This window comes from Phaseolus vulgaris, chromosome 8 (assembly GCF_051622355.1).
Source record: "Phaseolus vulgaris cultivar YP4 chromosome 8, ASM5162235v1, whole genome shotgun sequence".
NCBI lineage: Eukaryota > Viridiplantae > Streptophyta > Magnoliopsida > Fabales > Fabaceae > Phaseolus > Phaseolus vulgaris.
In genome coordinates, this window is record NC_143505.1 from 1,995,556 (window position 1) to 2,010,512 (window position 14,957).

General features: G+C 30.8%; 1 protein-coding gene across 2 annotated transcripts; it reads left to right on the forward strand.

Moving 5' to 3' along the window:
* Positions 1-583: 583 nt before the first annotated feature.
* On the forward strand, positions 584-5,111 carry LOC137824076 (protein CLAVATA3 INSENSITIVE RECEPTOR KINASE 5). 2 transcript variants are annotated; one of them, XM_068629526.2, is made up of 12 exons: positions 584-1,238; positions 1,545-1,918; positions 2,005-2,137; positions 2,227-2,298; positions 2,388-2,531; positions 2,631-2,702; positions 2,814-2,873; positions 2,981-3,078; positions 3,183-3,332; positions 3,448-3,789; positions 4,077-4,456; positions 4,546-5,111. In XM_068629526.2, the coding sequence occupies exons 2-12, from the start codon at positions 1,819-1,821 to the stop codon at positions 4,864-4,866; spliced, it is 1,872 nt and encodes a 623-aa protein (XP_068485627.1). In that variant the 5' UTR covers positions 584-1,238; positions 1,545-1,818; the 3' UTR covers positions 4,867-5,111. The 2 variants fall into 2 exon arrangements, with proteins under 2 accessions (XP_068485627.1, XP_068485626.1); XM_068629525.2 differs by lacking the exon at positions 584-1,238 and having other exon boundaries at positions 1,398-1,918.
* The last annotated feature ends 9,846 nt before the right edge of the window (positions 5,112-14,957 follow it).

Genomic DNA, 14,957 nt, shown 5'->3' on the forward strand with positions numbered 1-14,957 from the left:
TATAATATCTTTGATGATGCTATTTCAACGAATTTGAAGTTAGAAAATTGACGTTGTTCGTAGGAATCGAAAACTCGTTACCTTAACTCTCAACTGAGAGACTTTATTTACACATTTTTATCCAAAATGAACAATACCTCAAATGCAATAATCAATCTTATCTCAACGAATTTGAGGTCGAAACACTAATACTGTCTTTAGAAATTAAAAACTCGTTATCTTAACTCTCAATTAAGGGACTTTATATACACCTTACTCTTCAAAACAGATAATATCTTATATGCAGTAATTAAGCTTAGTAATGTTATCTAAGGTGTGAAAATTACTTTCACTTCTGTAAATCACAAAATTAAGAAGAAAGAATAGTTGCATAAGTTAACTTATAAAATTTATGATTCATAATAAAACTATGTAATTGAAAATTCAGGGCATGCACTTGTGTGAGGTTGTGTTCCCAACCCTAGAGTTCAATAATATGTTTCTGACATTTTTGTAATCTGAATGAATGTGACACTTGAGTTTTGTTTGACAACAGTGAGAAGAAGTAGAAGAATAAAAGCAAATGAAGGGTAATGTTAGGGTTAATGTTGAGGTAGTAGAAGGTAGGAGAAGAGTAGTGTTAGTGAGAATGTAACAAGAAAAGAAAAGAAAAGAAAAGGAAGAAAGATAAGTTGGAAAAGGAAGGAGTGTGGTGGGTCACAGAAAGAGAGAGGGGATGGCAGTGGCAGCTTTTGCTTTTCAAAGTTTTACTCTTTTTGAACAATTTTATGGGAATGACTGTCTGCAGTGGGAATAGACCAAAGAGACCAAAGTGTGATGGTTAGCTCATAGTGGTTTATGGAATCTATAAAGCACATCCCATGCCATCACCCAACATCCATTTACACCACAAAAGACATCACCTCATATTGTTTTTTATATCAAACATATACCAAAGCTAACTCAATTTCCCTGCTTCATCCATGCTGGCTCACCAAATCTCCCATCAATCTTGAGCCCCCAGAACTCCAATGTCCTCGAGATTCTCACATTCTCAATACCTTAATATTATAAAATTTAACTTTAGGACTCTACTAAATGGCCAAACTCCACAGTTTTGGATTCTCCACGCAACAAGCTTTTCCTAGTCTAACAGATTAGAAACAAGTAAATTTAAATACTCTAGTAATGTACTACTGCTGAATCAAACACGTAGGATTATGGTTCTTTGCACCCAGAAGGGGAAAAAAAGCACTAGGGTATTATTCTTTTGTTCTAAATGTGTCTGCATAATATTCATTAATAAAATCTAATGATATCTCTCATGCGCCAGTACTTTTTTTTTTCTTTTTTCATTTTTTGCTTTATCTACTACTTTGCTGATGCATATATAGTTTCGTGAAAACTTCTTTATGCTTTAAGTGCATGTGCATGATTAAGTAACTCAGTGAATTTCCCCTTCTCTCCCTGCCACATATGCCATGGAAACTTTTACCCTGAATTGGTTTATTCATCTGTTTTTGTTCTGAGATTAGGCCATTATATATATAATATTTTGTTTACAGCTTCCTGACTCAGTGACAGGCATGCTACTTCTCTTTATGCTGTCTAAAAACATGTCTTTTTTCACCCCCTTGGTCTGACACGAGATTTTTCGGTGAATGAGATTCTAGCATGGAAAGAAGGAAGTGAGTTTCTTTTCTTATTTTGAACACCGCAGTGATGAAAGAACACCCTTTTGAGAACTGTTAAACGTTCCATATTTACATCTCTGTGGGTTGAAGTTAGAAACCTCACCTCAAGTGAAGTGTACTTGCATCTTGTTCCTTGGAAATTCCAATGGGGACGCCAAGAGGAACAACTCTTCTCTTCTACACATTGTTCTTCTTTTGGTGCTCCGCAGATGCTGTGCTTTCTCCTAAGGGAGTGAACTTTGAAGGTAAATTTGGAGTTTTGCTCCTTCTTTTCCCTTGTTCATAGCTTCATAATATGCTGAGTTTTGAATTGGGTCTCTCTTTAATGCAGTGCAAGCCTTGATGAGCATAAAACAATCTCTGGAGGATCCACATGGTGTTCTAGATAATTGGGATGGGGATGCAGTTGATCCATGTAGCTGGACTATGGTCACATGTTCTTCAGAAAACTTGGTCGTTGGACTGTGAGTCTTCCTTCAATCTTATAATTAAGTTAATGAAAGAGTATTTGAATTTTGATGAAACTTGTGTTGTCTTGTCTTGTTTGATGCAGGGGCACTCCAAGCCAAAGTCTTTCTGGTACTCTATCTCCAAGCATAGGAAACTTAACCAACCTTCAGATTGTGTAAGTAATTGCAATGCTCTATGCAATTTAGTACTCTCAAGATGGATGCTTCTTATTGACTATAAGGGCTGTTTTGGACAACTTTTCAGGCTGCTACAGAATAACAACATAAGTGGTTCAATCCCTTCGGAGCTGGGAAAACTTCCTAAGCTTCAGACCCTTGATCTCTCAAACAACTTCTTCAGAGGGGAGATTCCTCCCTCTCTGGGGCACCTGAGAAGCCTCCAATACCTGTAAGTGTACAAGAGCTTGGAGTTGATATCTTGACATGAAGCCATTTTCAGTATCAATCTCTAATGTCTAATGCTAAAAGTTCCCTAAAATTGTTTCAGGAGGCTCAATAATAATAGTCTTGTTGGTGAATGCCCAGAGTCTCTGGCTAACATGACCCAGCTTAATTTTCTGTAATACACATGAACTCTTCTGTTTTATACTTCTATCTTATGCATTATTTCAGTTTATATTTCCAGTTTGGTGTTCCTGAAGACGTTTTTTGTATTTTGATTATAATTCAGTGATTTGTCATACAACAATCTTAGTGGCCCGGTGCCCAGAATTTTAGCCAAATCATTCAGGTAACTCTCTTTCTCTCTCTGTGATGTATGTGCATTTTTGCTTACAAGGAAAACAGAAAATTGGGTACTAGCTGATAGATTAATCCTATTCCTTTGTATTGTTTCAGCATTGTTGGAAACCCACTTGTTTGTGCCACGGGAAAAGAGCCAAATTGCCATGGGATGACATTGATGCCTATGTCCATGAACTTAAACAATACCGAACGTAAGAACTCCTCAGTGTTGCCATGTTTTTTAAAATTGATTGTTCTTCCAAGCCTTGTGTCAGTCATTGTGTTGATGCTGATAGCAGTGTCTTTGCTTCCCCAGATGCTTTACAAACAGGCAGACCAAAAACTCATAAAATGGCAATTGCCTTTGGCTTGAGTTTGGGATGTCTCTGCCTCATAGTTATTGGTTTTGGAGGTGTTATTTGGTGGAGACACAAACACAATCAACAAGCATTCTTTGATGTTAAAGGTACTTTCCGATTGCACACCTTAAATGAGATCAATTTCAAATATGCATCATTACATAAGAATGTTCTCGTGCGTCAAAAATTACCAGTTTGAATTCATTTTGTTAACTGTTTCAGACCGGCATCATGAAGAAGTCTATCTTGGAAACTTGAAGAGGTTCCAATTCAGAGAACTCCAGATTTCTACTAACAACTTCAGCAGCAAAAACATACTAGGAAAAGGTGGTTTTGGAAATGTCTACAAAGGAGTTCTTCCTGATGGTACTCTTGTAGCTGTCAAGAGGCTCAAAGATGGCAATGCCATTGGAGGGGAGATTCAATTTCAGACCGAAGTTGAAATGATCAGCCTGGCAGTGCACCGAAACCTCCTCAGACTCTATGGATTTTGCATGACAACAACAGAAAGGCTTTTGGTTTATCCATACATGTCCAATGGCAGTGTTTCTTCCCGTCTCAAGGGTAAGCTCAGCAGTCAAATTTCATACTCAAATTAAGAAAACATATTCTGTTTTTTACTTTTCATCACCACCACCAGCAACAAAGCTTCATCTTACTAGCTGATTCACCGTATGAATGTTTTCAGATGTACTTTCACTTTGCATAAATAACTTTGAAAGTATCACCTTATGTTTTCAATTAGTTTTCATTGTAACAAATTTTAAAATAAACATAATGTGAGATTTCTTATATTATTTGTGAAAACACAATGTACCTAAGGATTCTAATACCAAATTGGTGGTTTTCAGGTAAACCAGTGCTGGACTGGGGCACTAGGAAGCACATTGCTTTGGGAGCAGCAAGAGGACTACTGTATCTTCATGAGCAATGTGATCCAAAGATAATCCACAGGGATGTGAAAGCTGCCAACATATTGCTTGATGACTACTGTGAAGCTGTAGTTGGAGATTTTGGGTTGGCAAAGCTTTTGGATCACCAAGACTCACATGTCACAACTGCAGTTAGGGGCACAGTGGGGCATATTGCCCCAGAGTACCTCTCCACAGGACAATCCTCTGAGAAGACTGATGTTTTTGGATTTGGCATTCTCCTCCTTGAGTTGATCACAGGCCAGAGGGCTCTAGAGTTTGGAAAATCAGCCAATAACAAAGGAGCCATGCTTGATTGGGTGAGTTTGTTTCCCTTTATTCATCAATACACCTTCCCTTTATCTTAAACCAAATGGTAAGTCTAAGTCCTTATATTGTTGACATTCAGGTAAAGAAAATTCATCAGGAGAAAAAGCTTGAAATTCTAGTAGACAAGGATCTCAAGAGCAACTATGACAGAATTGAACTTGAGGAAATGGTTCAAGTGGCCCTCTTGTGTACTCAGTATCTTCCAGGGCATAGGCCTAAAATGTCTGAAGTGGTACGCATGCTTGAAGGTGATGGACTAGCAGAAAGATGGGAAGCTTCACAAAGAGTTGACACAACCAAGTACAAACCCCAAGAGTCCTCTTCATCAGATAGGTATTCTGATCTCACTGATGACTCCTTGTTGTTAGTCCAAGCCATGGAGCTCTCAGGACCCAGGTGAATCAATTGTCCAGTGTAGTACATTTTTTTTAAAGGTTTTTAAAGAAAGCATATGAAATTCAAGAGCATATGATAGTTGAATCTTTGTTACAAGAAGATTATAAATGTTGTATGATAGAGATTTATCAAAGCTGAAAACGGCTTTGGTAATGTTTACTTTCAAATGTACAGAATCTCATTCGTTGAATGTTAATTTTGTAATAGTATTATTAAAAATGAATTGCAGTGAAACATCTTGTGATGGTATGAACAATGATCTCAACTTGCCTTCTGTAGTTTTTTTGTCCTTCTTACATTTCAAGCACTACAAAATGTGTTAACTAAAAGTTAGAGACCGAAAACTGAGCATTCACCTTATTAATATAAAAAAATCAACCATCAAACAGGTTGATGAATATAAACTAAAAAAGAGAAAAAGTTATTTTGAAAGAATTAAGATTTCAACAAACGTTTCCTAAACATTACTAACTAATAACATAAGTTCTGCTACCAAACATGCTTAACATCTTATTTGATGTCCTTATGAGCTACTCTTTTCCAAATTGTGAACCTTCTACTCCTATACCAGAAATGTTATTTAAATCATTTTCAACATAATGAATCAAATTTTGCAAACAAGAATGAAAAGAACACAGAGCTTGAGCAAAATGAACAAATGAAGAGGCTTGTGTCAAAGTTTACTGTGTTATTTATGATGTTTACTTTAGGCATATGAGTTGCAACCAATTACACATCATGGTTTTGAAATTCAAACTACATTAACAACAATAACACACGACCATAAACTCATAATCCATGTTTATGAAAATGTGAACCACTTAAGTGGTCCCATGGTAAGGTGCAACGGTCCTTTACTTTGGTAGTTGATCCATTTAGGTTTGTCCCAGGGAAAGTTGCAATGGTTATTCTTTCTATATAAAGCTAGGCATAAGTGTTGTACCCCTTTACCTAACAATAGGATTTCTCATCCACCTACTTGATCTAGTCTCTTAGGTAACTTCAATATTTATTTTGCTTTTTATACTTAATCTATGTTTTTAATAAACTTATATATGTTAATGAGTCTAAGTATTCATATAAGTTATTAGGTTAACTATTAAAATCAATAATAAAGATGAAAATATATTTCACCGTTATACAAAAAAGATCAAAATTAAAAGTTAGAGTATTCATAGTGAAAGATTAAAAAAAATAATACTGGAAGCACTTTTAATATTTCACTGAAATTTTGTTGGTGAAATATTGTGTGTGTGTGTGAGTGTGTCGTAATGCTACTTTATTGTTATTGTGGTTGAATTATTAGGGGAAAAGTTAAATACTTCAAAAAATAATATCTTAGGGTATCCTGTAGAGCAAGATTTAAAAGAAAATGGAACAAAGAACAGATTTTTACGTTTCACAGTCCATGGGCTTTATTTTGTGAAAGGAAGAAGGCAATTTCTCTCTACACCATATAATTTAATACATCCACCCAACATAAAATTAAAATTCAATATTGCCCCTTGGTTTCATGTTTGTTTACGGATGTAGAAGTCCGGAAATGATTGTTATATACTCTAAATTTAAATAATCGAAAAGTCATTTTCGTGTTTCATTTAAGCTTCTGAATGGTCATATTCGAAAGTGAGTTATGAGTTTTGAATTTCCATGTCTAGAATAGTGTGTTGTAAATGATGTTGAAGATCGGGATCCATAACATATTTATGTTTGCTTATGGATCTTGGTATCCGAAAGATCATTTATGTTGTCCAGGTAAACTTCCAGATGGTCAAATCTAGAAGTGACATATTAGTTTTGAACTTGTATATCCAGAATTTTATAATTTGATTTACAAATATGAATATTTGAAAGACAAAAACTTTTATATTATTAAGAAACATATTCTTGGACCTCTATTCTAGAAACACCTTTTTCTTACGTAACCCCTATTCCAGAATCACTCAAAATTATCAAAGATAATTTTGATATTTTAAAGAATGTAAGGGTGCAGGAAGAAAAGTGTAGGGGTGCAATAAGAAATACCCCATGATTGAATAGGTAAGGCCTCATTAGCTATGGCCTTCAGTCCTGAACTCGGATTGATTTTCAAAATAATAATTTGCAAACGCTAACCCGTTCAGGAATGAGCCACATTTCTTCAATTTTAATAAAAGTCATTAGCCCAAAAATATTAGGCTTTTTCATCCTGCACCCCCATAATTTTTTAAATCACCATTTTACTCTTTATAAAGGTAACTTATATATTACGTGTTTTGAAAATCTTTCAAAGCAAGCTTTCTCAAAATTGTAGAACATGATTTCCAAAACAAAATTTCTAGAATAAGATTTCCAACACAACCTTTCTAGAATGTATAACTTTTTTAAAACAAAATTTTCATAACTAGTTTTCTAAAATAAGTAGGCTCAACAAATGAGATATTTTTCGAAATAAAATTTTCAGAACAAACATCAACATATGAGATACTTTATTGAATTGTAAATCTATTTATCATCTGTTAAAAAATATATTAAAATTTAATTTGTAAATCATTTATTAAAAATCACAATGACTTACAAAAATATTTAGTATAGCACTATTATCAAACGAATTCATTATTTTTAGACAAATGTAACTAATCATCCTTTGAGAAAAATTCTCTTTCATGATTTGCCTAAAGAGAGAAAGACAAAAACTACTTTGTATTTTAGGGTGTCTCAGAAGTCTTATTTCAGAATCTATCACTCTCAAAATGAATTAGGTTCCTTGTTTTCACATACATTGCTTCGTTTCCTTGAATTATATACATAACTTTCCTTTCAAATATTAAAAAATGACAAAAAAAATCATACTTTAAAAATTATAGTTACAATCATGTATGATAACACTAATAATTATTTCAAAATATACTCTGACATAAAAAGTATTTTAAAACATATATTTAGGTTAATTTTAATTGATTGATAATGTACAAAAATTAAAATACGATCAAAGTAAGGGTTAGAAAAGAAACATATATTGGTGTCTAAATTACACTTTTGTAAGTATTTTTCATATATGGTAATGTGTGTTTTATATGTTCACAACACAACAACTCACACTACAAGAAAATTATGAAATAGAAATAGAGATCATTTTAAAAACTAACAAAAAAATTGGTTTATAAATTAATTTATATTATTTTCTATTATTGTTAAATAGTTTCTAAATTGGTATCTAATTAGCAACTAAGGTTTTAACTACCAATTATTTAGTTTCTAAATTTGGTAGCAAAAACTTTAGTTGCTAATTAGATACCAATTTAGAAACTATTTAACAATAATATAAAATAATAGAAACTAATTTAGAAACCAAATTTCTTTTTAGTTTCTAAAATGGTCTCTATTTTAGTTACTATTGCAACTAATTATTTTGGTTTCTACAAATTGGTTTCTATTTCATGATTTTCTTGTAGTGTCATATTACAATGGTTAAAAATAAAAAAAAAATAAAACAAAATTTATTAAAATATCTTCATACCAGTTATTAAAACTCTAAATGATTTTAATATAATATTGAAAAGTAAATTTTAAGCTTAAAAAAAAAGAAAATCGTTAAATAAAAATTAATTTTAGAGACAAAAAATAGTTAGTTGTTATATTGACTAAATTAGATACTATTTTAGAGACTAAAAAATTATTGATTTCTAAATTAGTTTCTATTATTAATAAATAATTTTTAAATTGACATTTAATTAGCTATCAAGATTTTAACTATCAATTATTTAGATTCTAACTATTTATCAATAATAGAATCAAATTTAGAAACCAATAATTTGTTAGTCTCTAAAATAGTATTTAATTTAATCAATATAGTCACTAATTATTTTTTATTTATAAAATTAATTTATATTTAATAATTTTTTTATAATATTAACTCAATATCATAAAATCAACTTATAAAATAAGGTTTATATCCACATATAAACTATGAAATATTATAATCTTTAGTCGATTTGATGTCTTATATCACTAATTGTGTGGTTAATACATGTTATTGGAGAGAGTCTAACTCATGTTATTATCTTTACCCTTTGATTATTCTCTCAATTTGTAGGGTTGGGGGCATTCATATATATATAAGCAAGGAGAAGGAGAGGTAGATAATGACCAGACATAATTGAATTAAGTGTTACCTAATACTTAGGAGAAAAGTGTGTCTCTCCGAAGTTTGTGGGCTGAAATGGTTGGTGTTATTGTGGGGCTGTCATTTGACATGGCTTAACTTAACAAGAAAGCAGGTTAAGATAACAAAATCTAGCTGCAAACCATGTCCAATACTGTGATCTACACAATCTTTCCACGTTTCAACCCATTTCCTCACTTTTCAGCCACAAGTTTTGGCAACCTATTGCACTGTCGGCATCACAATCAAAAACACTGACCCTGCATATCTTCATTGTCTTCAATCCCACAAACTTTCTCACTGCTTTATCTTAATTGCATTCCCCTCAAGTGCAACCCTTCCTTCAGATGTTGACTCTTTTTCGATACCTCTCCTAATTCTATCATCAACTAGGAACCATCTTCACATGCATGGCCCACACTATTTTAACATCTAATTCATACCAAAATTTCTATAAGCATGGTGCATACTCTTAGTAAATCCAACAAACCTTATTAAGATAGTTTCTAAATAAATAACTTTGATATGATATTATAAATATTTTAGTTTAAAGTGAGATTTATACTTATTTATATACTATAAAGTATTTGTACATCTGGTTGATGTGAATCTCCAACACAAATAGAGTTTAAATTTAACTTAATTTCACATAATTAGTTTACATATATTGTTTGTATCGAAAATAAAATTGAAAGTGCAACTCGTTGAGAATCAGAAGTTTTTTGAGGATGAGTTCTCAGCTGGTTTTCGATATAAAATGGGAAATCCACCTTAGAAAGATTCTCCGATACTTAAGTCAGTAGGAGCACAAGAATAATATGTTCTTAGCAATGTGAGAATTAAGAGTATGAGATTAGATAGATTGTACTTCTTCAATAGTAAATATTTATAGGTTGATCATGTGGTATTTTCTGAGTTGATTGTTACAAATTTTTTTGTTAGTCATGTAACTGCTAAGTAACCATTCATCATTTAAGGTTCACTGATTAAATCCTGAAAACGAGTGATCACTCATGTTGTTAATCAAATCTATAGACAAACAGAATATATATATATATATATATATATATATATATAACTTTTTTAAATTTAAAAGCCACTTAGTTTGAACTATAATTATCATTAACATCTACATTTATATAAATATTAAAATAAATATTTAAACATATTAGTGGGAAACCATTTCAAAAAGATTCCTAAGTCCAAGATGCTATGACTTGAGATGTTGATTCTAATAGTCATCATATTCGTATTTGCTGTTTAGATTTTCTGACAAAAAATAAAATACTGACTTAAATATTTTTGTATTTGTTCAAATTTGAATTTTATTTTACTTTTTAAAATTAAAAAAAAATTGTCTTTTTAGTCTTTCTCAGTTTTAATAAGTGGTTTTAATGTTCTCTCAAATACTGTTACATTCATTGTGGTTAACAGAATTAACGACATCTACGTCTACAATTAAGTGTATAATTAAAAATGTGACGTAAAAACTCATTTGGATCATTAAAGTATATTTTGAATATCTTAAATTAAATTTAAATTTCATTTGTTTTCTAAATTAAAAGATAATAATTTTGGTCTCGCAAACTTTATTTTAAAAAAACTTAATTAATATTAATCAAAGTCATATACAAAATTATTTTATAAAACTAATATTATGTTACATACAAAACTTATTTATATATATATATATATATATATATATATTATCAATTCAGTAATAAATCACATGTACCTTTTATTACACTGGTAAAAAAAAAGTTTAAATCATAGCAATCATTTTAGCAATAAAAAAGTAGTTATTGGATTATTGTCTTTGAGCATATTATCTTCAAGCAAAGATAACAACTATTTAACCGCGGTTTTATATTCACTTTAAAACAACGACTATAGTAAAAGTCACCGTTTTAGATCCTTCCTAATTCAGCACACATGGTGTCCTAAAACGGTGGTGAAGAGAAGTGGCAAGTTCACGGTAGCAGCGACGAATGGAGACACAACCTTGTACGTAAAGGCAACAATGGTAAAGAGAAGCGATTAGATCGCGATAGCGGCAACAACAACAATAGCAACAACACTCGTTTCAATTTTATAAATGTCACCGCATTTTGATAGACAATATTTAGTAATAAAAACACTTTCAAAGTTATTCTCATATAAATCAACATTTTTACACTAATATTAAAATTTAATGCAGTTCAATATTGTGATAGTAATCTAGTTCAACATTGTGATAGTAATCATTGACTTAAATGTTCACTAACAAGATACACAATAAATTAGTATTATATGTAACATGTTTCTGCTTTGGATTATATTTATCATAATATATTTACTAATTATTAAAGCTTAATTTAAAATATTCTTATATGAGCATCACATCCAATTGTATTACTCCTTTGTCAAAAGTCAAAAAAAGGACGCACGAGACAAAAAAAAAAAAGGTTTCCTTTAACATTTATTTGGACAAATTACAAAATCAAAAGTTCCCATGTAATTTCTATCAATTAATACTTGTTTTTCATCGCTAAAGTTAGATAAAATATTTACAAATAATCCAACACTTATACAATAAATTAGACAAGTGTGAAGTGAATTAGAAACGGGAAAATGATTATAAAAAAGAAGAAGAAAAGTATATAAAATGTGAAGAATGTTTATGTTTTGGGTGAATTTTAGAGTATGAAGTTGAAGGGAAATGAAAATTGAATTAGTACTCTTGTGGCCACAAAGTAAAGATTTGATCTTGATGGGGATGAGTGGGAAAAGAGACATGCATGTTTTGTTGGAGCAGCAATGGATGAAAATGAAAAGCTCTTCACTGATCCAAAAGCCACCATGTGAAGAACTTAAGAGAAGAGATAAGGGTAAACGTCCTAAAAGGCAGGACCACCAACCCCTTTGTTTGTGGTCTACATGCATCCTCATCTATTCTCTTCTTACGTGCCACACTCACATTCGATCTTATAGTTTTTCACCAACTTTATCTCACTCATCATGCTTTCAGTTGCTTCCACCTCACCATACACTCTCACAAAACTTACCACTCTGCCAAATAAGCTTCAAACATGTCATGCTCACACCTCTAATTCTAAACATAACAAATATTTGCATAAATATTCATAAAATAAATCGATAAATATGTTCATAAGTCTTTCTTGTTGATAATGTACTTATCCTTTAGAAAACATAAAATATGTTATATATATATATATGTTATGTGAGGTAAGAATATATCTTCATTTCACACTCTTGTTTTTTAAACTTAGACTTATCTCTAAATAGTTTTACAATAAATTTATTAGGTTCCCTTGTTATGTTATTTGATAATATATTACGAAGTAAACTTTAAACTTAACTCAACCTCATAAAACTAGCTCATGGGGTGAAGTTTACACCCACTTATATACAATGAAATATTCTCATCTTTAGTCGATGTGGGATCTCCAACACACTCTCCTCACGCCGAGACTGACAGCTCGTGCGTTGAACCACATATTATGGGTAATCCAATAATGGTCCGATAACGGGTGTCACGATATGCCCAACAAACACTTGTTATGATAGGTTTTAAATGACTCTGATACCATATTAAGAAGTGAACTTTAAGCCTAACACAATCCCATAAAACCGGCTCATGGTATTTATAATATATGTCACATATCTTGCCTACTTAATTAGTATTTTTTACTGACATGTTAATATCTAACCCATGATTCAGCTCATAATTAATTCATAAGCCTCATGCTCTCTAGTTCAATATATATGCCAATTAGAGTCTTTCCCATTATTGAGTGAAAAATTCCTTTAAGAATTGTTGCCCTACCACATTTCTTGATGTGTACATAGGTGTCTCACACTGAATGCTCCACAACATGTAACAGTTACACATTTTCTTCCTAGGTGCTCTTCAATCCCTTTCTGTCATTCAAATTTACAACACATTAGACCTACATTTTCAGTCTGTCTGTTTCGTAATTAATCTCTGCCACAACAATTTATGTTTTGAAAAAAAAACATCGTGTTATGTAATCAATACAACAATATTATACCTACAGTTTTCTAAACCTATTTACAAGAAATTTATATTACTTTTCATATCAATTGGCCCAACTTCCAACTGCCAACGGAAGTTATTTTCAATCATCCAATTGTATGTCTCATGCCAAATTCTAGTCACAAATTCATTGCATGAAAATTAGGTTACTTACGTACGAACTCATAATTGTACAATGTTGTTTAATCACACATCCCAATAATTGGCACGACTATTAAAAAATGTTTTAGCAATATAATATAAGAAGACAGAACTCCCAGAAGAATATAAAACACAATCAAGAAAAAACAATATTAAACTGATGAAGTGGCACTTCACGTGTGTCATTTAAAAAAGGTAGAAAGGAAGAAGTGTGAGTTAGTTTATTAAAAAAGTGAAACATTCTCTTACTATAATGAGGAAATATAACAACATACGTACCAACATCCCATGCAGATATGTTTTTTTACTTGAACTGGGTCTATCTACCACACCTAATTCTGGAATGCAGAGGTTTTTTCTTTGATTCAAAACAACAAAAGCAAACAAATCTAAAGAGGAAGAAAAGAGGAGCACATGGTCTTAGATCTTCATTTATGGATGTAAATGAATCCATCCCCACTCCACGTTAGCACTTTCAAGACAGAATTAAATCTTATAGAGGTACGTTAATGTCACCTATTTTTTCATTTAAGAAATTTCAGCACTTGTTGCACGTTAAATTCAACTATATTAGCAATTAATTAAGGGGACATGCATAAATGCACCAACTTATAGGATTTAGAATTTTCTTTTAGTTCTGTCTCAAGACTATTGGATAAGAATTATTAATTATTAAATAAAAACCAATGTTAAAAATTAAAAATAATTAATTATTATATTAATTAAATTAGATATTATTTTTTAAAAAAAAATATTATTAATTTTTAATTATTTAACAATATTTTAACTATCAATTATTTAAATTTTAATTTTGATAGTAAAAAATTAATAATTAATTAGTTACTAACTAATTTAAAAATAAATAAAATTATTAATAAATGAGATTATGGGAAGAAGATGACGTAAGGGATACGTGTGATCAGATTGACCAATGAAGAGTGCATAAGTGATAGATATGACCCAATTCTTGAATATTCCAACATTGTTTTCCAAACAAACAACATGGGAGGCCCAACCTACCCTCCTACACCTCTTCATTTTAATCGTGACTAATTCCAGTGCTATTCTTTTTTAACTTTCAACAACCCAATATATTTATTATTTCTATCAATTCTTTGTAAATCAGATTTATGAGAAAGAGTACTACAAGAAAAAAAAGAAAGTACCATGTTAAATTGTATATATTGTTATCATTTCAGAAAAAGGAAAAGAAACATGAATATATTGTGATTTACCAAATTTTTCTGGTTAATTACTTCTTAAAATTGAAAGATGATTAATTATAGAGTTATTATTTTGTAAAATTCAAAATATTATTTGTTATTTTTATAATATAATAAAATTTTATAAAATAAATTTGAGTTTTAAAAAAACATGTTAAAATTTTCAGAATTTTTGAATTGGAACATTTCACCCACATCCGAACACACCATTTAATATCATAAATAATCTTTATTACATTATATTAATTTTTATTTATTTATATAGTGTAAATAAAACATTTCTCATACAGTTTATTTGCTATTTTCTTGAAGTAGAAGAAATTATGAACTATATAAGTTAGGAAAAAATATAAAAAAAGCAAATTAATTTGTGAGTAAAGTACATTTGAGTGTATATAATTCTATTTAAATCTATGTCTAGCTATGATAGACTCTAGAGAACTTATGGTTTGAAATTAGTATTTTAATAGTAATGCATGGACTGACATGGAGAATTGAATGGAGTATGGAGAATGATATGAACATATTCT

What these genes read in the sequence shown, in the direction of transcription:
- LOC137824076 (XM_068629526.2), top strand. Translation starts at nt 1,819, where the DNA reads ATGGGGACGCCAAGAGGAACAACTCTTCTCTTCTACACATTGTTCTTC. An exon ending in TAAGGGAGTGAACTTTGAAG is followed by an intron (nt 1,919 to 2,004) that starts GTAAATTTGGAG and finishes TCTTTAATGCAG; the next exon opens with TGCAAGCCTTGATGAGCATA. An exon ending in TTAACCAACCTTCAGATTGT is followed by an intron (nt 2,299 to 2,387) that starts GTAAGTAATTGC and finishes ACAACTTTTCAG; the next exon opens with GCTGCTACAGAATAACAACA.